General features: G+C 39.8%; 1 protein-coding gene across 6 annotated transcripts in view; it reads left to right on the top strand.

Annotated features, from left to right (window-relative positions):
• The window catches only part of LOC142049872 (nipped-B-like protein), a 172,029-nt gene that overhangs the window by 41,034 nt on the left and 105,719 nt on the right, over positions 1 to 25,276 (top strand). For 5 of the 6 annotated variants that reach the window (XM_075078010.1, XM_075078011.1, XM_075078007.1 and 2 more), the window contains 3 exons: positions 19,858 to 20,001; positions 22,593 to 22,758; positions 23,800 to 23,930. In XM_075078010.1, the coding sequence (XP_074934111.1) occupies positions 19,938 to 20,001; positions 22,593 to 22,758; positions 23,800 to 23,930 (361 nt within the window). In that variant the 5' untranslated portion in view covers positions 19,858 to 19,937. Of the gene's footprint in view, positions 1 to 18,956; positions 18,975 to 19,857; positions 20,002 to 22,592; positions 22,759 to 23,799; positions 23,931 to 25,276 lie in introns of those variants that run through there. The other variant, XM_075078009.1, reaches the window with a different exon arrangement.

The following is a 25,276-nucleotide window of genomic DNA, read 5'->3' as shown; positions in this document are numbered from 1 at the left end:
TTTAAAAGTTACGGTTACCTCTTTCCCTTCAGATTACATGTTAAATTTTGTTAAACAATTAAGAAACACAAGTAGTTCACCAACTAAATATCAACTCTATTTAAGCCAAAGTACCTGTTTTAGATGGAGTAAGTAGGGACGTTAAAATTTAAAATAGTGGCTTTGATTCCTGTTTTGCTTTTACAAATTCTCCCCCTATCCTCCTTATGGCAAGCCTTTGTAGATAGTTTTTCTGCTTGCTGTTTGTTCTTTTTCTATGTGACTTTGCTGTCTTGATGAAGTTTGCATTGTTGCTTCCCTGCATAGAGCAAAGGATGCATACATACTGAGCCTGGGTGCCTCTGGATTATGGTCAGCAATTATCATGTCATTCTTCAACAAAAAAATAAAAATAAATTGTGAGGACTTTGAAGTCAAGTAGAACTTGATGAACCGACAGGAGTAGTAGAACACTATACCTTATGATGGATTCTCCTCTTCTTTTAGAAGACTTGCCATGTGCATTTGAAGACACCTTAGATTGTATTTAGGAGACCAATTTCTTTCCTGCATGACACCTACTGTGATTTTTTTTTTTACTTGTCTCTTTGCATAAAGACTTACTTAAAAAAAAAAAAAAAACAAACCACAAAAAACTTGCAGTCAGCAAGGTTTCTGAATCAGCACTTTTGAAGGTTGTCGTGGTTTAGCCGGCAGCTCAGCCCCACACAGTTGCTCGCTCACTCCCCCACCGGTAGATGGGGGAGAGAATCAGAAGGGTAACGCTCGTGGGTTGGGATAAGAACAGTTTAATAATTAAAATTAAAAGAAACAACAACAGAAATGCAATGCAAAGGAGAACAACGAGAGGCGCAAAGCCCCAAGGGAGGGGGAAAGGGAGGGGAACAAACTGCATGCGATGCAGCCACCCACCAGCCGCAACCTGCCCCCCCTTAATATATTGGCCATGGTGTCACATGGTATGGAATGAACCTGCCATTGGCCAGTCGGGGTCAGCCGCCACCACCATGGCCCTGCCCCTCCCAGCCCCCTGCCATGCGGCAGAGCACGGGAAGCTGGAAAGGTAGCTGACCCCCCACAGTGAGGAGAATTAACCCCTTCTCAGCCAAAACCAGCACACAGGTGCATGTGAATATTTTCATTCAATCTCATGCTGATGTTTTAAAGAGCTGTGATGTGCAGTACAGGCACAAGGAAGGAAAGATGTTATTTTACATGTGTACAGACGTTTTTAATAGGCTTACATGGACCTATGCTAGTGTGTTTGTGGTGACATGGTAGTGGCTTCTGAAAAGGAGCTCCTTGTTTTCTCTCTGTACTTGTTGGCCAGAAAAAATCTTCAGCTGAATATAGTTTAGGTAATGCATGTTTTCTCATGGCATACACTTACAGTTTATTCTCGTGCCGTTTTACCTAACTTGCAACACCTTTGAGAGAAGAACATAGGAAGGAATTAGCAGGATTTAAATTAAAATCTGAAGCTAAATAAAAAAATAATTAAAATAAAAAACTGATAGTGGATGTACATCTTCAATCGCTATCTCCATATTATAATAACAATACTAGAATAATATAATAGTATGGGTTGGAAGGGACCTTTAGAGATCATCTAGTCCAACCCCCCTGCAATGAGCAGGGACATGTTCAACAAGATCAGGTTGCTCAGAGCTCCCTCCATCCTGACCTTGAATTTTTACAGGAATGGGGCCTCCGCAATATCTCTGGACAACCCGGTCCAGCACTTCATCACCCTCACTGTAAAAAATTTTTTCCTTATATCCAGTCTACATCTGCCCTCCTTTAGTTTAAAACCATCACCCCTTATCCTGTCACAACAGGCCTTGCTAAAGAGATTGTCCCCATCCTTCCTATAGTCCCCCTTTAAGTACTGAAAGGCCACTATAAGGTCTCCCTGCAGCCTGCTCTTCTCCAGGCTGAACAACCCCAACTCTCTCAGCCTTTTTTTCATAGGGGAGGTGCTCCAGTCCTCAGATGATTTTTGTGGCCCTCCTCTGGACCTGCTCCAACAGTTCTATGTCCTTCCTCTGTTGAGGCCTCCAGAGCTGGATACAGGACTCCAGGTAGGGTCTCACCAGAGCAGAGTAGAGGGGCAGAATCACCTCCCTCAACCTGCTGGCTGTGCTTCTTTGGATGCAGCCCAGGATACAGTTGGCTTTCTGGGCTGCAAGTGCACATTGCTGGCTCGTGTCCAGCTTCTCATCCACCAGTACCCCCCAAGTCCTTCTCCGCAGGGCTGCTCTCAATCCCTTCATCCTCCAGCCTATACTGAGACTGGGGGTTGCCCCAACCCAGGTGCAGGACCTCGTACTTGGCCTTGTTGAACCCCATGAGGTTCACAGAGGCCCACCTCTCCAGCTTGTCTAGGTCTCTCTGGATGACATCCCATCCTTCTGGCGTGTCAACTGCACCGCTCAGCTTGGTGTCATCTGCAAACTTGCTGAGGGTGCACTCGATCCCACTATGTCATTGATGAAGATATTAAACAGCACTGGTCCCAGTACGGACCCCTGAAGGACACCGCTTGTCGCCAGTCTCCATTTGGACATTGAGCCACTGACCACTACCCTCTGGATGCAGCCATCCAGCCAGTTCCTTATCCACCGAACAGTCCACCCATCAACTCTCCCCCATTTAGAGAGAAGGATGTTGTGGAGGACCATGTCAAAGGCCTTACAGAAGCCCAGATAGATGACATCCATAACTCTTCCCTTGTCCACTGATGCAGTCACTCCATTATAGAAGGCCACTAGGTTGGTCAGGCAGGACTTGCCCTTGGTGAAGCCATGCTGGCTGTCTTGAATCATCTCCCTGTCCTCCATGTGCCTTAGCATAGCTTCTAGGAGGATCTGTTCCATGATCTTCCCAGGCACAGAGGTGAGGATGACAGGTTGGTAGTTCCCCAGGTCCTCCTCTCTACCCTTTTTAAAGATGGGCACAATGTTTCCCTTCTTCCAGTCCCCAGGGACTTCACCTGACCGCCATGTCTTCTCAAATACCATGGAGAGTGGCTTAGCGACTACATCAGCCAATTCCCTCAGGACTCTGAGATGCATCTCCTCAGGTCCCATAGACTGGTATATGTTTAGGTTCCTCAGATGGTCATGAACCTGATCTTCCCTTACAGTGGGAGGGGCTTTACCCCCCTGGACTCCATCCTGCGGTCCTTCAACTCAGGAGGGGTGAGGAGAGAGGTTACCAGTGAAGACTGAGGCAAAAAAGTTGTTGAGTACCTCAGCCTTCTCCTCATCTGTTGATACTAGGCCACCATTCTTGTTCATCGGGGGGGTGGTGGTGGTGGTATGCTTTCTTTAGCCTTCCTTTTCTGCTTGACGTACCTGTAGAAGCCTTTCTTGTTATTCTTTGCATCCCTTGCCAAATTCAGCTCCAGCCATGCCTTGGCCCTCCTGACCCCATCCCTACACAACTGGGCAGTGTCCCTATACTCTTCCCAGGATACCTGTCCCTGCTGCTTCTGCCTGTGCAGTTCCCTCTTGCTCTTCAGTTTGACCAGCATGTCTCAACTCAGCCATGCTGGTCTCTTCCCTTGCCTGATTTCTTATAGCTGGAAACTGAGAGGTCGTGTGCTCTATGGAACATGTCGTTAAAGTTCTGCCAGCTCTCTTCTGTTCCCTTGCCCTGAGGACTGTTTCCCAGGGGGTCCTTCTGACTAACTCCTTGAAGAGCTGGAAGTTTGCTTTTCTAAAATTTAGGGTTCTAACTATACTCCTCAGTTTTTTCATATCCCTCAGGAGTGGGAACTCCACCAAGGTGTGATTGCTGCAACCCAAACTGCCTCTAATCTTGACGTTACCATTGAGCTCACTTGCATTGGTGACCATCAGGTCCAGTATTGCACCCCCTCTGTCGCAAATAAAACTTTGTGGATCCTGCTGTCTACGCCACATTGTCAGGAATATGATTTGTTACACGGCTTTGGTTAGCAATTGAAGATTTATTAATATTTGATATAGAACATGGTATCAGGTTTTGTAATTTTTAAAAAACGGTGCTTTGAACTTAAGGACCACATCCTATCATCCTTACGTATGCAGTCTGCATTGGTACTTAATTCTAAAGAATAAACATGATAAGGAGAAACTGGATTTAGACTTATGTCTAATTTTGCTGTAGCAGAAGATGTATTAATTCTAAAAGGAAAACAATTATAAAAGATGGTACTGCTAACTCATGAATACTGAGAGAAGTTGTGAAGTGTTTCTCATGAAGAATGCTGAAAAAAACTTTACTGTTGAACTGTTGAGACTTGTCTTTGGTTTTATGTTTCATTGGAGTTTAACATTTGATGAAAATTCTGCTTTAAAAGTGGTTATACTCTAATTTTTGTACTTACTCATATAGTAAGTATAGTCATTCTTGATTTGGGAAAAAAAAAAGATGATGAGCTAGGTCTCCTAAATGCTTTTCAAAGTAGAGCTATGCCCTAGATGACTGTAGATGGAATTGTCATTTTGGAGACTCGTAGTGTGAACTTTTCCAGTTTCCTCAAATTATTATCTCAAATTGATTTCTAGCTAGAGTTTATTCTTGTATGATATGCAATGGAATTCAACTTTCCTTTAATATTAGAAACTGATTTTGTCCATTATCTGTTAATAAGCAGTGAGGTCGGTCTTACTAAATTTACTTCAAAAGAGGTAGGAAAACATAATGGAAATTTTATGGGAGTGATTGCTAACAGCTCTCCAAGATTGCCTGTCTCATAATATCCTGGACACTGAAATAGCACTTGTGTAAGAGGTTTTACATGCTTTGTGAAGGCTAGATACCAAAATTGCTTTCTGAATGAAGAACTTGGAATCAGCTTAAGAGCAATAGTAATTCTCGGTACTTTTCCCATCTAGTTTCAAAATCTGTGGTGAGGAGTGATTCTGAAGGACTTCCTTCCAGGAGGAAGTGAGGCCTAGTAAAGGTGATTCTAAGAAACAGTATCTTAAGAAGTTGTTTTTGTCTATGTGGTGTGTTTTTGGTTGTGTTTTTCTTTGTGTGGTGGTTTTTTTTTTTTTTAAAAAAAAACCTAGCATGCACTCTTCATCATCATTCAAGCTCTGTTAAGTTTTGTGTGACGGACAACAATAATTTCCCTTGGGAGAAGGTACTCACTTGCGAAGTCCTGCTAGAGGACTGAATTGAACTGAGGGAAGCCAGATGATCATTACCAGCAGCCATATACATTTCTAAAACAGTTGCAAAAGCTGTGACTATTGCTTTGAAGCCAGCAAAAAAGTTTCAGGTGTGTCACATACAGTAAAAGCTACTTAGGAAGAATTGAGCAATTGGCCAAAATGTTTTGTTATTTGAAGGCTTGGGAAGCAAACCTTTCGCTTGGGAATCTGTATGCTGAGCGTTAATGGTTACTTCAGCAGTTCAAAGGCATTGTATTTTGTGATCTTGGAGAAGGGTTGCCAGAAAAGGAGAAATCTTAGAAACAGGTAGATTTTCGTCTTTATCCAACAGTGCACCTTATTAAAAATGGTTCAGTCTTGTTGGAGCCCTTAATTTCTCTTACCATTCATAATAAAGTTGCAGGCACTGTAGTTTTACCCTTTTTACTGGTGTTTGTTACAAAGTTTGCAAACTGTGTTGCATATTTTCCAAAAGAAGAGAAACGGGGTGAAAGTACAACAGAAATAGCAGATGAAGTAGTTAGCTTTGATTAGATAGTGATTGATAACATCTTGTAATGGTAATGCCATGTTATGTTTAAGTTTAAGGCTCAGATTTGTACTGCATCATGTATTAATCAGGGTAGTTTATCATCAGTAAAACTCTGTAGGTGTATTAAATGAAAGTTTAAGGAAATAGAAGTTTTGTATTTAAACTATTGTAATGCAGACTGATGATTTAGTATAGTACACAACTGAAGTATAGTACTTCAGCCCCCTCCAATTAGAAAGGGCATGGCTTTGCTGGTTGGAGATGTATTCTTTGGGGATTGACATACATAGAATCGTAGAATGTCCTGAGTTGGAAGGGACCCACAAGGATCATTGAGTCCAACTCCTGTCCCTGCACAGGACAACCCCAGATGCACACCATGTCTCTGAGGGCGTTATCCAAGTGCTTCTTGAATATCGCCAGGCTTGGTGCCGTGATGCCTCCCCGGGGAGCCTGTTCCAGTGCTCCACCACCCTCTGGGTGAAAAACCTTTTCCTAATAGCCAACCTAAACCTCCCCTGGCGCATCTCCCTGCCATTCCCTCAGGTCCTGTCATTGGTCACCATAGAGGAGAGATCGGTGCCTGCCCCTCCTCCTCCCCTTGTGAGGAAGCTGTAGACCGCAATGAGGCCTCCCCTCAGTCTCCTCCAGGCTGAACAAACCAAGTGACTTTAGCCGCTCCTCATACAGCTATCCCCTCTAAACCCTTCACCAACTTTGTGGCCGCCCTCCTCTGGACACTCTCTAGTAGCTTTATATCCTTAATATACTGTGGCGCCCAAAACTGCATACAGTACTCAATGTGAGGCTGCACCAACGAGGGGGACAATCCCCTCCCTCAACTGGCTGCAATACAGTGCTCGATGCACCCCAGGACATGTTTGGCCCTCTTGGCTGCCAGGGCACACTGTTGGCTCATGTTCAACTTGCTGTCAACCAGAACCCCCAGGTCCCTCTCTGCAGAGCTGCTCTCCAGCCTCTCATTCCCCAGTCTGTATGTACATCTACCAGGGTTGCTGGGCCCCAGGTGTAAAATCCGGCACTTGCCCTTGTTAAACTTCATACGGTTGGTGATTGCCCAGATCCCTCTGCAGGGCCTCTCTGCCCTCGCGAGTGTCAACAGCTCCTCCCAATTTTGTGTTGTCAGCAAACTGAATTAGTATTCCTTCCAGTCCTGCATCCAAGTCATATATGGAGACATTAAAGAGTTCTGGCCCCAAGATGGATCCCTGTGGAACCCCACTAGTGACAGGCCATCAGCCCGATGTAACCCCATTTACTACGATCCTTTGAGCCCGACCCATCAGCCAATTGTTCACCCACTGCATTATGTGTTTATCCAGCTGTATGCTGGACATTTTGCCCAGGAGGATACTGAGAGAGACAGTATCAAAAGCTTTACTGAAATCCAAAAAGATCGCATTGACTGGCTTCCTTTGGTCAACTAGGTGGGTAACCTTGTCATAGAAGGAAATCAAGTTTGTTAGGCAGGACTTTCCCCTTGTGAACCCATGCTGGCTAGGACCGATGACTACATTGTCTTTCAGGTGTTTTTCGATAACTCCCAGAATAATTGTCTCCATAATTTTACCAGGCACAGAAGTGAGACTGACAGGCCTATAGGTACCAGGGTCATCCCTGTTGCCCTTCTTGAAGATTGGGACAAAGTTTGCCAGCTTCCAGTCATCTGGGACCTCTCCAGATTCCCAAGAGCATTGAAAAATCATTGAGAGAGGACTCGCTATGACATCAGCCAGCTCTTGAAATACCCTCAGATCAATCCCATCAGGCTCTATCGACTTATAGGGCTCTAGCTGGAGCAGCAAGTCCTGCACGAGTTCAGGGTTGACTGGGAATTTATCATTCCCACAGTCATGGTTCTCTAGCCCAGTGACCATCGGTGTCGAAGACCGAGGTGAAGAAAGTACGAAACATCTCTGCCTTGTCTGTGTCCCTGTTTGTGAGGTGACCATTCTCATCAAGTAATGGGCCAATGTTATTTCTGGCCTACCTTTTGCCATTAATGCATTTAAAAAGCCCTTCTTATTGTCCATAAGGCCCTTCTTATTGTCCCTGGTTTTCATCCTGGTTGAATAACTGTAGTGGTTGTTCTAAACTATAGCTACAGTCTAATTGGGGAAGTAGAAAATTTGGATCCTTGGATTGAGTGTTTCCAGTACATCCACTTCATCTGGTTGCAGAGAGCTTATTTAACCAAAGGTCTGCATATTTGTCAAAGAAAAAATAGGAAACCCGTGGCTTGTATTGAGTACTGGCATTTAAAGCTGGAAGCTGACTCTTTTCCAGTTCCATGAACCTGTGAATAGAATAGTGGTGACTTTGTTGCTTCCACTGACGACATAGGAAGAAATGCCTCTGTCATTATGAATACTTCTAATTTTGTTTAAAAAGACCATTCTAGTTGGAGATGTTGAGTTACCCATTTCTTTTTGCAAGATGCATTTAAAAAGCCTCTAGTAGTTGTGTTGGGTTTTTCTTTGTTTTTGTTATTGTTCTTTCTTGCAGTAAAATGGATTTTTCTTTGTAATATGATTTTTCTGTGTATATGTCAACTCTCTTCAAGCAAGTAACTTAGTTTCTGTCTTCCATCGAAGTAATACATGAATAGGAATAAAAGCCAAAAGTACAAGCTATGACATGGAATAACTTTGGGAAATGAGTAAACTTAAATTCTTCGCAGAATTTAGTGCAATTTCTGGATTACTGATGCTGTTTTACCTTGTGATGGCTTTTATAGCTGTATGTACTCTTGGCGTGTGGTTATGTGTTAATTGTAACTTATTTGGTGTAAAGAGGTTAGTGTGGTGAACTTCAGGGAAAGTTTTTGCATTGTTACTGTCAGTGTCAAGATTAGAAATGTTAGATGCAGCTTTCCTTGGTACCTTTGTAATCTAAAAATCTCACTATTTTTCAAATTGAGAAAATGCCTACTTTTAGAGCAGGAGTTGAAAAAATAAAATACTCTGCAATTGTTGAAAATTTTAATTTTGTTAATATAACGTTTCTTAGTGGCTTGTTTACACTTTTATCTTTGGAATAGGGAACCTCAGATTTTGGGAAACACTTTTTTCCTCAGTTTAATAAAATATGTTGTCTAAATGGCTGAATTGTCTTTTGGATTAATTTTGTTGTAGAACAATTCTCAGGTAGTTATGCCATGTAAAGTAAAGATTATTGCTAAAGAAATTAAAATATTTAGTCAGTTTGAGTACATGGATTTTTTTATTATTTTTTGTGTCCCCCCCCCCCATCTTGGTGTCCCTGCTTGAGCAAGAGGTTGGACAAGATGATGTCCAGAGGTCACTTCCCACCTCAAACATTCTGTGATTTTGGGAGAAAAGCCGTGAGATACGCAAAATCATGGATGCATGCACACATTAGTAGTCCTCTATTCCTTCTTTCCTTCCCTCTCAAAGGCGGTGGGAGGGGAAGGGAAGAGAGAAGGGAAAATGAGTATATGCAGTGTCTTTGGTGTTTGTTGCCATGGACTGTCTACCTCATTGATACTAAAAGGCATTGTTCAATGTGGTGGAGGGTAGTTGGTAATTTTTAGTTCTGTCAAACTTGAAGTGACTTGTTTTGTGCTGTTCCTTGTGTTGTATATTGAAAAGGAGAGCTCTACAGAAATATCTGTGTGGGCAGACTGTGTTTTATGGGGGAATGGGATTAATACATACATCATGGACATGAGGAAAATGATTAGCTGGGGCAGGAGAAAGGCAGGTCAGGAAAAAGCAAGATTGTGTGTTGTGCCTTACTTAAGCTGTGTTTGTAAAAGTTTTGGGAAGTCTAACTGTCTTCATTTTGACACATTTGTCTTTGTGCTGTCTGCTGAGTCAGCAGAAGCCCTATTCCGTAAGAGGATAGGAATCCCAGTTGTAGTTACTGATTGCATGTATTTAAACTCGTTCTTCCATCTTCTTCCCCAGTCTCTATACACATACATGCACACCTGTCTGAGGAACTGAGCTGCTGCTTTCTAACTCTGGATCTCAGTCTCATAATTGGGAATTGTGAAAGACAGCTGGTGAAACATAAACCTAAAGGAACAGAGCAAAACCAGACTAGAATAAAAAGACATGAAATTTAAAAAAAACATCTTGGATGGGAAAAAGGGCAGTGAAGGATAACTTGGTTGGTTGGTAATCACAGTAAGTCTCATAGACTGTTCTGTAAACTCTTTGGCTTTTTGTCTCCTCTGGCCATGTGCCTTCTGGAATTGTTGTGGAAAGAAGAGGTAGTGGTTATAGAAGTGCTGTGTTCTGTGGTGGGTTTTTTTGTTTGTTTTTGTTTTTTAAATAGTCTGCAAATGAAGTGAAGACTTCTATCACAGTTCCTCAGTGGGAAAGTTTCTCGGCTTTTTTTTGGCATGGATTATGGTCCTGCTTTGCTCTTTTCAGTGAAAATAAAATCCAGTCACCCACAGTCTAATCTCTTTGTGACCTGCATTTTTTACTTGGTCTCCAGTGATATGCCTTGGTTTTGACATTGTTCTCCCTCTAGATTGACAATTGATCAATATTGAAATGTCATAATGAATCTTCTGTTTTCTTTTATTTGTTCTACCCACTTTTATTCTGATTGATAAGTTTATACCAGAAATTATGATAGAAATTTCCAATGTGATACTCTGAATTTTCCCTATTTCTTGGAAAACCAAAATTGAAGCTAGATCACAAACATATTTGTGTTCAGCTGAACTATTTCAATATGTGACTGACTTTGTCCAAGTAATTAGAAATAAAGGGATTACTGAAACCTTGTCTATGTAAAGGCACTTAAGGCTTTTAATGTAAATTAACAGGAGAAATTAGTTTAAAGTGGTTTAGTTGAGCTACATTAAACATTTGAGTTGATATTCTCATTCAGAATTAGTTTGAATTCAGTTATTTTTATTTTACTGTAAAATTAAATTGCATTGAATGAACTCTATTTAATTTGAAGAAAATTTCCACTTGATTCGAGGTGGTTAAATCTGTTAAAAAAATCAGATTAGTGTGTTTGGTAATTACTATGTATAAGGATATTTTCTTCAAAGTAGTGTTCTTCATTGTACTTGTTTTATACTAACTGGTTTGTGGTAGTCCTCTCCACACAAATATTTAGCTGTTTTGCTTTAATTATTACTTCTACAAGAATGCTTTCACTGTTAACAGCTATTCCATATTCCTTTGTTTTGCTGCTGGGCTTGATGCCTTGTAGAATTATTCCTGCAGTACCCAGTGGAGGAGAGCTGAGTGTGTTTAACACTGACAGGTCAAACATTAAAAATCCCCAAGCAGTTTTGTGCATGGCCATCATAATTTTGAGACTCCACCTGATTGTTATTGATGGAATATTTGTTTATGCTGTGGCATTGGTAATTTTGGAAAATTTGAAAGTTGGGAAGCTTAAGCTTGACTGAAGTAATCATAGCCTGTGAGCTGCTTTGCAAACCAATTGCTGCAATTGCCAGGTAGCTTTGGTTTAGATTTGTGGCACCTGCAGCCTGTCAAGAGTAGGATATTGAAGATGATCGGTAAGGTGAAAGAGACACTGCTTTAGAGAAATGCTTTTCTTGGAACTGCGTCCCTCTTTTCAGAATGGTTTGCGAGCTTAAGAAACTTCTATTGCGTTTGTGCTGCAGACGTAGGAGAACCAGCAATAGCAGCAGAAGTTCAAGATGACATAGGACACTTTCCTGGGTAACTGTATGAATCACTCCCCAAACCTACAAAGGCCATACCCCAATATACTAATTTCCCTAGCTATTGAGATACCTGATTGTTATAATCTAGCCCCAGTTGCTCATGGTGAGCTGGTCATCATTTGAACTTAGTTGACTAACGGTAATTCCAACACAATATCTCTAAATGTTGTCTGCTGTATGCTTCAGGGTTTATTAATAACTTTGAATGTGTGTGCTTTCCCAGCTGTAGTCTCAATTTGTTTCCTATGCTGTCTTTGAGTTTACTGTGCTCCAAAAATTTAGCTGACTATAATGTTCATATGAAGAAAAGCCTTTAGTCACCAGACTGTGTGCAGTTGGGAAAAAGAAATATCTTGACTGACTAGTGATACTGTTTTACATGCTTGTTGATATTCTCTTTATTTATAATGTTATTAGGAATGACTACCCTGGAAGATAATAAAAAAAATAATGCCATAAAGTAAAGAGTCAGGGACTCCTGACACCAATCATACTTTTGTAGTCACAAAATCATGAAGCTCTATATTTTTTTAGGATTGCTAAATAGGATAGCGTGTATCAAAAAATTTATGTAATCCTGAATTTTATAATATAAATGCTAACTAAAATCAGTTATCAATAGATAAAATTTTTCATGTTTGAAGCACCTTAGTTATTTATTAGACACACTGCATTTATTTTTTTGAGTTACTTTTGTGTTTAATCTTTCTAAGCAATGTGTTTTTGCAAGATGTTAATAATCTTAATTAAAATGTTAAATTCCATTGATTGTTTTGGGATTTTTAAATTTTTATAATGTTAGCATACTTTCCTTTAGAGAGAGTATATCTTATCTGTATGTTGCATGAGCAATATAAATTACCTCTTGTAAAATGAATCAAACGGAACAAATTTTGGATAGTGAATGCTATAAAATTACAAAAATAACCGCATTACCAGTAATTGTGCAAATGCGTACAATAGGGCAGTATAACCAAAGCTCTTTATGTGGTTATGCACAGTTGGTCAAAACACTGATTTATTTAATTTTCTGCCTAATGATCATGGCACTTGTTTAGCTGTAAGTTTCTCCATCTAATAATTTTGGAAAGTATCAACTAATTTCAGTTATATTTTACAGGGGGTGAAAGTCTCAAGACAGTTTGTGAAAATTGGTTGTTGGATAGAGGAGATACTCATGTCCCCATTGAGGAAGAGGCTGCAGCATATGCCATCTCTCTTCCATCTAGCAGTTCAGATGTGTGGGAGTGTATTTGATGTGAGGGGAGGAAACTGGGCGTGTTACAGAGGGCTGTTGTAGAGCCTTTGGATGGAGGAATTGCATCATTGTGGTGAGGGGATGAGGGGGAATAATACACCAATCCAGAAGAAAAGCATCTTAACCACCTATAGTGCTGTACAGCATTTCTCTTAGATGTGCATGAAACTTAAGTTGAAAAACAGGCAACAAGATTAGGACAAAAGGGAATAACATACTGCAGGTCAATATTAATTCCAATATTAAAAGGCAGTGAGCCGCTTTTGAAATGCAACACACCAAAACTGTTTATATAGAATTTTCCATTGGCGTTTATTGTGCATCTCTAAAGAAATGTTATAGTTGTGCATCTGTTTTCTTAGTGTGTATTAAAGAAGCTTAGAGGTATTTTAGTTGTTTTTCAGAGGCAAAAATGGTGTGACTGCAACACTTGTGCAAAATCAGCTACTGCCTCAACAGGTGTATTTCTTCCCAGTTTTGTTTTATAAAGGTTATGAATCGTCTGGAAGAGTTGAAGGACAGAAGTGAAAGATGAAAAGTTGGAAAAGACTCCTGAATTAATAGGGTTTGGTCCAGTGTTCACTCACTAGGTTTTCAGACTGGTTAAGAACCAGCCTAAAGAGAGAGAAGTCTTTAAAATCTAAGTAATGTAAGTACACAGTTGTTTTTAGAAGAGGGTAACGCTACTACCAGCTAACATAAATGAGACATTCAAGAAAAAGTTGGAAAAAAAACCCAAGTTACTACTTCCTCTCTCATACCCGTCACAACTGTTTTGTTAACAAAGATGTGTGTTGCAACCTAAAGTGCTCCTCATTTGACAGACCTGACCTACTGAACCCTTTTAATTGCTCTTGCTCTTCTACACATCTCTTAGCTATTTTCTTTCAATAAAATGAACTGTGTCTAACATCAGCCACTGCTTGTGTGCCTGACCAAGCAAAGGGGCTGTGCTCACCAAAAAGAGCACAATTACAGATGTACTTTCTTTGTCGCAATAAAAGTTGCATGTGGAATATGTAGTGCAGATGGGAAATAAATGTATAAACTACAAAATTAGCTCGGGGTTTTCCCTTTATTGGAATTTCTCAGCTATGCTTAATATGACTGCTTCCAAGCAAAGTTAGGTTTTTACAGTTTAATTCTATGTTTGCTTCTGCAGAACAAAAAGAATTCAGTAGCTCTCAGTAGTGTCAGAATCTTTGACATGGAGAGGCTCATAAAGAGGATATTAATTGTTTAAAAAGATGTAAAAGGACCAGTAATAAACTTCCTGAATAACTGAATTCTCCCTGACAGAAGTTGAAGATGCTTTATTTTGCAGAACTGGTGAACATAACTACCCTACTAAAGTATTTCATGTCTAATAGCTATTAATGTTATTGTGCCTGCAAAAATAATGTGTATTTTACATAGCTAAACTTTTTGAAACATACCAGTTCTTTGGTTTAGGTTTTGCTACCTTATCAGTAGGGCTTCACCTTGTATCATATTTCTAGTGAGAAGGAGCCAGTAGTATCTTATTTTGGAACCAGGTGCAAGACTTCTGTTCCATTCACTTAAATTTAACCTCCATGTTTTAAGAAGACAAATCAGCTGCCTAACAGTAAGGCTTGTTAAATAGATTTTGGTTTGCGTTAGTTCTCTAATGAAATAGCAGGAAATATACTTTCCTTGTGGAACAGTGTTCTTGGTTATTTGCATAGCTCCATTGATACATTGGGAATTTTCCTTGAAAATCAATTGTTCTGAGATTTGCATTTGCCTTTTTGGCTGAAATAATCTATACTTGTTGATAATCACAACACTTTGTAAGTACAATTCAGTCTTCAGCAAATTTCTAGGACAGGTTGTGTTGCCCTAATGAACAGGCTTTTCACTTGATGCTTAAATGTCTTTCTTGTGTGTGAAGGACTTGATATGGGCTCATATTAAAGAGTTCTTAGTGCTAAGGCAACTGAATTAAGTATTTAAGGTGTTATTTTTAAGTGGAGAACACTGTTCATAAGTGCTTTTTAATTTTTATATGAAATGAAATTAATGAAAAGGAAAAGCTTATGAGAATCAAATGGCTTCAACATGAAAAGGTACTAATGCTGTTGGGGACCTACTCCTTCTTTTCACGAAACTGTTCTAATGAGTTTTCACCCCTTGTTTCCCTTTTTTGCTACCTTGCAATCACATTTCCTGCTAGACATTCGTGTAGTGTACTGTATGCCTTCAAATCTAGTGCTCATTAGTGGTGCTTTTTGCTTTCGCTGCTTGCTGTATCATCTTACCCTGCATTGCCTGGGAACGTTCTAACAACAGCAATGGCCAGGCGCCTGGGCTGGCAGATGGCTAGGGCCCCGCTGCTGTTTCTGTGGTCGGGTATAAGCCCATGCCAGAGCAGGTATATCTTGAAGCATCTGTGGCCTTGGTTATGTCTGTGCCACAGCAGGTATATCTCTGAAAGCATTGAGGCCTATGCAGAAGGCCACGCTGGAACAGGCGCACCTCAAAGCGACTGTGGCTCTGGATAAGTCTGTGCTGCAGCAGGTGTGCCCCTGGAGAGACTGTGGCTCCTGGGTAAGGCTCCACTTGGAGCAGGTACAACCCTAAAGGACTACACTCTGTGGATAAGTCCAAACCAGACCAGGGCAAGGGGAGGAGTTCATTACAATGTTAAACCTGATGATCTGATCCAAATGGACCAGGGGTGGAGACTGTAATGGAAATACCTTTAAATTGTAGATCAGGGAAGCTGCATACTAACCATAGGTGTCTGCTCTCTGCACATGGCTTAGTCAGGTTTTTCTTCTGTTGTTGTTGTTTTGTTGTTTGCGTGGGGTGTTATGGTTGGTTGGTTTTTGTGGGGGTGTTGAGGGTTTTTTATTTTGTTTTGTGGTTTTGTTGTGGTGTCTTCTGGTTTTTTGGGTTTTTTTTGGCTGGAAAAGTCCTTGACTAGTACAAGCACTACCCAGCAACAACTGAAACAACGGTGTGTTATCAACATTATTTTCATACTAAGTCCAAAGCACAGCACTGTGCCAGCTGCAGTGAAGAAAATCAATTCTATCCCAGCCAAAACCACGACAGTATCCACCCCTTATTGCATATCATTTACATCGTGCTCAGGTCCCATACTATCCAATACAATTTCAGTAACCCCTACCTGCTTTCTCATCCTTTAATAGAATACACAGATATCCCTTAGTCTATGGACCACCCCTGTAAAATACCTCTGAACAATCCCACGAATGGGTTTGCTTTTGCCTGAGGCAGGAATAACCCAGACTGTTTTCCCCAACATACTTTTAACGTGCACTATAGACACTCTGTTCCATTCCACAGTACGTAAGGGTTCTGACTGGGCAGGGCCAGCTCGATTGGCAGACCACCTGGTGTTGACTAACCAGGTGGCTTTTGCTAAATGTGTACCCCAGTGCTTAAATGTTCCACCCCACCATTGTTCTCAGTGTCGTCTTTAATAGTCCATTGTATCTTTCGATTTTCCCAGAGGCTGGTGCATGACAGGGGATATGATACACCCAACTCAATGCCGTGCTCTTTGGCCCAGGTGTCTATGAGGTTGTTTCGGAAATGAGTCCCGTTGTCTGACTCAATTCTCTCTGGGGTGCCATGTCGCCACAGGACTTGTTTTTGGAGACCCAGGATAGTGTTCCCGGTGGTGCATGGGCGGCAGGATATGTTTCCAGCCAGCCGGTGGTTGCTTCCACCATTGTAAGCACATGGCGCTTGCGTTGGTGGGTTTGTGGGAGTGTGATCTAGTCAATCTGCCAAGCCTGCCCACATTTATATTTCAGCCATCATCCCCCATACCACAGAGGTTTTACCCACTTCACTTGCTTGATTGCAGTGCACTTTCCACATTCATGCATAAACTGTGCAGTAGCATCCATGGTCAAGTCTACCCCTCGATCACGAGCACACCTGTATGTTGCATCTCTCCCTTGATGGCCTGAGGTGTCATGGGCCCATTGAGCTAGAAATACTTCACCCTTATGTTGCCAGTCCAGATCCACCTCAGCCACTTCAATCTTGGCAGCCTGATCTACCTGCTGGTTGTTCTGATGTTCTTCAGTGGCCCGACTCTTGGGGACGTGAGCATCCACATGACGTACTTTCACAGCCAGCTTCTCTACCCAGGCAGCGATATCTTGCCACCATGCGGCAATGCAGATGGGTTTGCCTCTATGGTGCCAGTTGTTCTCTTCCATTGCTGTAACGAAGCCCCACAGAGCATTTGCCACCATCCAGGAGTCAGTATAGAGATAGAGCACTGGCCACTTTTCCCATTCAGCGATGTCGAAGGCCAGCTGGATGGCCTTTACCTCTGCAAACTGGCTTGATTCTCCTTCTCCTTCAGCAGTTTCTGCTACTTGTCGTGTAGGACTCCATACAGCAGCCTTCCATCTCCGATGCCTTCCCACAAGGCGACAGGACCCATCAGTGAACAGGGCATATTGCTTCTCATTTTCTGGCAGTTTGTTTTACAGTGGGGCTTCTTCAGCACGTGTCACCTCCTCCTCTGGTGATATCCAGAAATCTTTCCGTTCTGGCAAGTCCATGATCACTTCCAAGATTCCTGGGCGACTCGGGTTTCCGACCCGAGCCCGCTGGGTGATCAGTGCAACCCATTTACTCCATGTAGCATTAGTTGCATCTTCCCTTTTTGAACATCCAGCCCAGCACTGGCAGTCGGGGTGCCAGGAGCAACTGTGCCTCAGTACCAACCACTTCTGAAGCAGCTCAAACCCCTTCATATGCTGCCAATATCTCTTTTTCAGTTGGAGTATAGTGGGCTTCGGACCCTCTGTATGCTCGACTCCAAAACCCTAGGGGTCGACCTCGGGTCTCCCCTGGTGCTTTCTGCCAGAGGCTCCAGGTAGGGCCATTCTCCCCGGCTGCAGTGTAGAGCACATTTTTTACATCTTGTCCTGCCCGGACTGGCTCAAGAGCTACTGCATGAACTATTTCCTGTTTAATCTGTTCAAAGGCTTGTCATTGCTCAGGGCCCCATTTGAAATCATTCTTCTTCTGGGTCACTTGATAGAGAGGGCTTACAATTAGACTGTAATGTTAAATATGCATTCTCCAAAAACCCACAACCCCTAAAAATGCTTTTGTTTCCTTTTTGCTAGTTGGTGGTGACATGGCTGCTATTTTGTTGATCACATCCATTGGGGTCTGACGACATCCGTCTTGCCATTTGATTCCTAAGAACTGGATCTCTTGTGCGGGTCCCTTCACCTTACTTTGTTTTATGGCAAAACCAGCTTTCAGAAGGATTTGGACTGTTTTCTCTCGTTTCTCAAAAACTTCTTCCGCTGTGTTGCCCCACACAATGATGTCATCAATGTATTGAAGGTGTTCTGGAGCTTCTCCCTGTTCCAGTACAGTCTGAATCAGTCCATGGCAAATGGTAGGACTGTGTTTCCACCCCTGGGGCAGTCGATTCCAGGTGTACTGGACGCCCATCCAAGTGAAAGCAAACTGTGGCCTGCACTCTGCTGCCAGAGGGATTGAGAAGAATGCATTAGCGATATCAGTTGTGGCATACCACTTGGCTGCCTTTGAATCCAGTTCGTACTGAAGTTCTAGTATGTCTGGCACAGCAGCACTCAGTGGTGGCGTGGCTTCATTCAGGCCACGATAGTCTACTGTTAGCCTCCATTCTCCGTTAGATTTCTGCACTGGCCATATTGGACTGTTAAAGGGTGAGGGGGTCTTACTGATGACTCCTTGGCTCTCTAATTGACTAATGACTTCATGGATGGTTATCAGGGAGTCTCGGTTGGTGTGATATTGCCGTGACACAAGGCTCCATTACGTGTATTGATATGAGTTAACTCCTCGGTTTTGTTTCATCTCAGTGTTTGGTGGGGATTTTTTGTGTTGGTTGTGTTGTGTCTACCCTGTCGCCCCCCTGCCCCACTCCCCTGAAGAATTCAGTTGTGTATAGATAGGGAAGCTTTGAAGAGTTAACTTCAGCGGTTCATGAAAGCTTTCACCAGGGAAGAGTTACTCACTTTCTTTGTCTTGCTTGGAATCTGTACACATGTATTAGCACCGTTGTCATATAATTGTCATTGGTGTGGCATAAGAAATAATGATATAAAAATTACTAAGAAAATGACAGTGATCTTTTGGTTTATTTGTATTGTATATGTGATTTGCAAAAATGTTGGCTTGTAAATAATGTAAGCAAATCATGATTTCAGCATCTTCGGTAGACAACATAAACACTGACAGAAGTCTTTTTTCACTGTTTCATGAACTGTTAACACAGGAGTGTGTCTATAATAGGTAAATGTATATGTATCAAGTTCCTTTCTTTTTTCTTTTGTGGTCAGAAAATATGCTGAAATTTTGTCATTTCATTAGTATAACAATGGTGGATTCTAATGGGTGATCTTTGTAAATTTTTGTTGTTTTGGAACGGCATTTGACATTATTGTCATGCTCTCTTTTGGTTTCTTTTTGGGGGGGCGTTTTTTTTTTTTTGTGGTGTGATTTTTTTTGTGTGTGTGTTAATAGAGTCAACTTCCTTACAGTTGGGATCTTTATAGTTAGTGAAAACTGGATGAACAAATTCCTCTTCAGAAGTTGGGTATAAACTGTGCTGTTTTACAGGAAATAAACGAGCTCGTTCAGTGGTGACTAAGATTTTGTATTTGTTTACTACTTGCCTTTTACATTTGTAAATTATTCCTTTTGTTTTTGCTAGCATCTTATATGAAAAATATCTTCTTCTCCAAAACTGGGAAGTGAATATAGCAGCTAATTACTTAAACTGTTTATGGATTAAGTGCTGTCTGCTGCAGTATGAACCAACAGAAGTTTTGTTACCAGTTTTTGAATTGGTTCTGTATAACCTGAGCAAATTTTCTTTTGATTGCCTTATCTTGCATCATTTTTGGTGAAGGGCTCTGCTTCTGAGACCAAAAGCTTGCCTTTTGATTGATTAATGCCATTTGATATTTAAATTCTAGATTGTTCTACCCACTTCTGACAAAATTTACTTAGTATGCAGCTGAGGTTATAGCCTGTGTTTCATTTATGTTATTGAACTTAAAATTCTTTTAAGTAAACTGAGATTTTTAATTTGGTTTTGTATTTTTTGTGTGTGTTTTGTTGTTTTTTGTTTTGTTCTGTTTTGGTTTTGTTGTATGTGTTTGGTTTTTTTTAGTGCTTGGGAGATGGGAAGTAATGATAGCTGGCACCTGAACTAAAATATCTGTGTAGGCGCTACCATCCCAGAACTTCAGGATGAATGGGGATATGCCTCATGTTCCCATCACTACTCTTGCAGGGATTGCTAGTCTTACAGACCGTAAGTACTCTTCTTTTTTTTGTCTTTTACTATGTTCCCTTCTACCTTTTCACTAAATACCTGCATTTTCAAAATACTAAAAATGGTTGTATTTTTAAAGTTCCTAAAAGTAAATCTGTTCAAAATCAGATTTGGTATTAAAAATGTTAATTTTGTCATTGCTTGAATTTTAAGAATATATTAAAACAAAATATGCTAACTTAAACATGAAATGAAATGTAGGTTAAAAAAAACCAACTTAAACATGAAACAAAAATTCATTGTTTGTTTTGAATATCATTCAGTAACATATCTGGGTACTCCACAAATAAAGAAAAACATAAATGAAAAAATAGTTCTCTAAAACATACATATCATCTTCACTGAAGAGAGAGAAAGAAGATTAGATTGATGTTCATCTAGAGAGAGTTGTGGAATATGCTGAATATACTTGAAACCTAGTTCCTTAGTTTTGGACAATGTACAAAAAAGGTTGCTCTAATTAACAAGTGCAAAGAATGGCTGCTAGAATGGAAATAAGCAGCTGAACCTATGAGGCTTCTTTCTTGGCTGTTCAGCCTACAGAAGGAGCAGATGAGGTGTGTGTGCTGTCTTTAAATATGTCAGGAGAACAAAATGCAAGGAAAGGAAAAGAACTATTTACATTAAAAGCTGATACTGGTGCAAAACCAAATGGTTATAATATGACAAAAAATAAATCTCTAGTGAAAACTAAGAGGAGATTTATCATTACTATAATGAGGCCCTAGAACAACCATTCCAGTAAGAGAAGTTGGGACAAAGATGCATCTTGTTTATGAAGTGTAAGCCATAGTTTATAGCTCGGTTATCTGTCTGAGGATAATTGGACTCAGTGACCCGAGTGCTTCTTCTGAGCTCTTGTTTTTATTATTATACTGTTGAAATTTGGAGGCTTTCCAAGAGACACTGGAAGTATATACCCAGCAATTGAATTTAATTGCCTACAGTGAAAAAAGCAGATGTAATGGGGGGGGGGAACAACCCCCCACTTCTTCATGTCTTTTTGATATTCTGAAATATCAGATTGGATCATGCTGCTTATATATTTATATGTGTATATATGTATCATTATGTGTGTTTAATAAGGGGCCATCAGGATTAAAATCATAAGTTTCTGGGCTATGGGCAGTTTTCCAGCACTAAGTATTTGCAGGTAAGGTTCTAAAGAAGTCACAGTACTTAACTGGTAGAAGTCACTGGTCAGATTCCTGGTGCAAGAGTTCCTTGAAACACTGAACTACCTTTGGTGGGATTAGCCCTTGTCTTAGGTGCATTTGCTGCTTTATCTGTTATATTTATCTGATGCTTAGAAACTCAGGAGTAGGTAAAAGAGAAAGGCTTGTCACTGCTTCACTTTATTTCTCTCTGTGAAAAGAAGGAACTGGAATGGACAAGTCCTGTTGCCCTAAAATAATTTATACTATTTTAATAAATAAGTTTTGCTGATCTTGCTATTTTTTCCAAGTTTCAAGGCACATTCAGAGTAATCTAATGCAAGTAATGAAAGCTATCTATTTTAATATATTATAGGCTTTTATTTGAATTGCAGTTTATTTCTATATATAGTAATGATATACGTTGTATAGAGGAAAAAAAATAACCTGGAATTCTGCCCCCCCCCCTTTTTTTTTCTAAAAGAATTTCAAAATATAAAAGAGCCAAAATATTGTATTTCACAGATGGTTTTTTTTCTGAAGCTATTTCTAATGTAATTGGCCTGGGGACTTGAAATCAGTCAGCTTGTTTTTGTGGACCCATGAAAGTGAATTTCCAAAAACCAGGCTTTTTGGCCTCTTCTGGTTTACTCTCATCTCTGTAGCCCTGCCAAATAATCTGGTCAAGGCTTCTTATTTGGTATACTTCCTTGTTATGCCTGTAGATATAAGAATACCCTCTGAAAGTATAATATGCTCATTTATAATCTAATTGAAATATCATGATAGGTGTTTTCATTAAACAAATCTTTTTACCAAGATTTGTGAAGAGGTATATTGACTGAATTGACACTTTAATGATAATACAATACTGGCCTTTTCTTGAGAAGATAACTTACACAGAAATGAGTACAACAGGACAAGAATAAACTGAGAATTTAATTAGTGGCTTAAATTGGTTGTTGGGTCGTTTAGGTGTTTTTGGGGTTTGGTGGGTTGTTTTTTTATCTGCCATACAAAGTGGAAACACTAATTAAATATGAGTTCAGAGTAGAAAACTTAAAGTATATGATAAATGCACTTACAGTACTGCATGCAACTACAAGGATTTTGCATTTCCTTCCTTACCTTTATTCATGCTTTCAGCTCCAAGAGAAAACTTCCATAATATTAAATAACTTAATATTCTGGAATGTTTAAAAGAATGTTTTTGTTCATAATACTTGCCCTAGCACAGTTAAATATTTACAATAATATAATAATATAACTTATGAACTTGACTGCATTACTTTGTTTAAAACAGTGTCTAGCCTCTGTGTGTGTGTTCATGATTTTAAAAAAAAGTAAGAAGGTATCCATCTTTGTATGCTTGTTTCATTAAATGATTCTGAACTCCTTTCTGTTTTCTGATAACAGTTTTGAACCAGCTGCCTCTTCCATCACCTTTACCTGCTACAACAACAAAAAGCTTGCTTTTCAATGGACGGATAGCTGAAGAGGTGAACTGCCTTCTGGCTTGCAGGGATGAAAATCTGGTTTCACAGCTTGTCCACAGTCTCAATCAGGTGTCAACAGATCACATGTATGTATTCTGAGTTTCAACTATATCATATCATCATCCTTATTCCTTGAAATTAAAATGAACTGAATTGAGAAAGGTGTTTGTGAGAATCTGAAAATTAGAATATGTAGGTGTTTTTTATTAGGCTTGCTTAGCAGATTATCACTCTATAAGTTAGTTGTTTCAGTCAATCAGAATGTTAGTAATTGTCCGACAGCCCTTATACATAACTAATTTTTTTTAAAATAGTTCTGCTGTTTGTTCCATTCTTGCTAGTTAGGAGTGCAAACTTTGTGGTATTGATTGTACAACAGTCATTTGTGTTCCACTTTGATAAATAATGCACATAGTGGGTATATAATTTATTACACAAAAAGATACTTGAGACACCCATGTAAGACCCATGTCAGTTCTGATTAGATATTGAACTTAAATATTTTAAGAATTAAACCAGCAAGTATGCTAATGTATTCTCCTTTTGTTAATATATTTATTTTGTCTTTTCATTGTTCCCTGGTGTCCTTTGAATTGTCTTATGTTGACAGCCCTGTCTTTTTCCTACATGTTCCAATCAATTGTTTTGATCAAATGGAAGTAGCTTTTAAAAGTCCTCAGAGCAAACAGTAAGTGAAAGCATGGATGCATTTATAGAAAATCCATTACACTTTTCATGGTTCAAAGGGAATCCTGTGATGTCAAAGATATGCCAATTTTCCTTTTTAAAATAAAAGATTCTCAAAGTGTTGGGCTGCAACCTGAATGTTATGTTTTATAATAGTATGAAATTGACAGCCATGTATATATAAGTGCTTATTAACAGAAAATAATTTTGAAGGCTAGTAGGAATACCTCTTCTTCCATTCCTTAAACAGGAGAGAAAAAAAAAAGAGGCAGGGAACAGTGCTTTGCAGACTTGTTTTTTTTTTCTATATTTTAACAGTAAATTGTCATCTTTTGGTTTTAGTTGGGTGTGATTTTTTTTGTTTGTTTTTCCTTGACTCATGGTTTCTTGTAATTTGAAAATGCATTTGCCTCTTTATTTGCTTACTTCCACAATTCCAGAGAATTGAAAGATAACCTTGGCAGTGATGATCCAGAGGGAGATATACCAGTCTTGCTGCAGGCTATACTGGCAAGGAATCCTAATGTTTTCAGGGAGAAAAGCATGCAAAACAGATACGGGGTACAAAGCGGTAAGGATTTTTGATTATTTATTGATTGCATTTTATGTTGTCTTGTATGTTTAGGGGACTGATACTAATCACAAATATACATGGAGCACAACTGTGATATTTATGCCTTACCTTGTATTTGATAATGATCTAAAGCTATGTATCTTGACATCTTCTAAGAGTGATTGTATTAGAATAAGCATGGAAATAAACTCTACCAGGTGTTTTTGTAAACAATGTTTAATTTCACTACAAAGTTTAATTTCTGGGATGATTGATTGGATTTTATTTTAAAGTAATTTTATTTGAATGTCTTTATAGCTAGGTCCATATATTTGTCTTAGTAAATAATTGAAGCTGGGAAGATATGCCTTGATCTTACTGAAAATCTGTATGATTATAGTGTATCATTGTAGTGGTAGTTCCTAATAGTTCTGGGGTAAGGAATAAGGTTGAATGAACCATACTTAATAGCTCCTCCCTGCCATTCCTCAGCAATTTGTGATGCCCTACAGATTTTACTGTTTTGACAGCTAATTCTTTTCTGAGGTTTAGTGAGATATACTGCTGGATAGAAAAGATGCAGAAGCGGAGAGACCAAGAAAAGGATTAATCAGATTCTACTTGTAGATCTGGAGACTTCTTTATTTGCACCTGAAATCTTTTCTTTAAATGCTAAGCTATGAAATGAGTAGGAGAATTTCCAGAGTTTTTGCAGAATGAGAATAAAGCTTTGCTAGCATTGTAGAGATATAGATAGAAGTGTTACTGGAGTCCACAGGGGATAGAAATTGTAGGGTGTTTTTGGAGGGGAAAAATAATAAAATGAGATTATTAAGTTTGTTCACCTAGGCTAGTGAGTAAAAAGCCATACAGTGTTTGAAAAGAACTTGCTAAGGACAGAACACATAATGTTCCTTGAAAGAATGAAGAAATTTCCTGGAATGAAAACGTGAAAGGCAGTGCTAAATATTTAGTAGCTCATTGGTACATGTATCCTGAAATTTAAGCTCTGAAAATAGTCTCCAGATTCTGGGTTTGGTGGTAGCTGTTGCAGAGTATAATTTTTCCAGCTGTGGAAAAGTTGTGACTGTCCTGCCAGTTTGCTGAGTGGTTCCACAAAGAACATACGCTAGAATCAGAGGTTTCCACCAGTTTTGTAGAGTAAAATATTTTTTTTGCCAATGCAAAAGGGAGACATTGTTTTTGAAATTATTTGTTCCAACAGAGGCTTTTGAAAGAAAGAAGATTTCTGTCTAATTTTTGCTAATTCTGTGCCTCAGAGAGGGAAACACTTTTGCAGCTTGATTCAACAGGTTAAGAATAATCCTTAATGAAATAAAAGCACCTCTATCATTAATAAATGT

The sequence above is a fragment of the Phalacrocorax aristotelis genome, chromosome W (genome assembly GCF_949628215.1).
Source record: "Phalacrocorax aristotelis chromosome W, bGulAri2.1, whole genome shotgun sequence".
In the NCBI taxonomy this organism is placed as follows: Eukaryota; Metazoa; Chordata; class Aves; order Suliformes; family Phalacrocoracidae; genus Phalacrocorax; species Phalacrocorax aristotelis.
The sequence above is the reverse complement of the archived record's forward strand: the minus strand, read 5'-3'. Positions and strand labels throughout refer to the sequence as shown.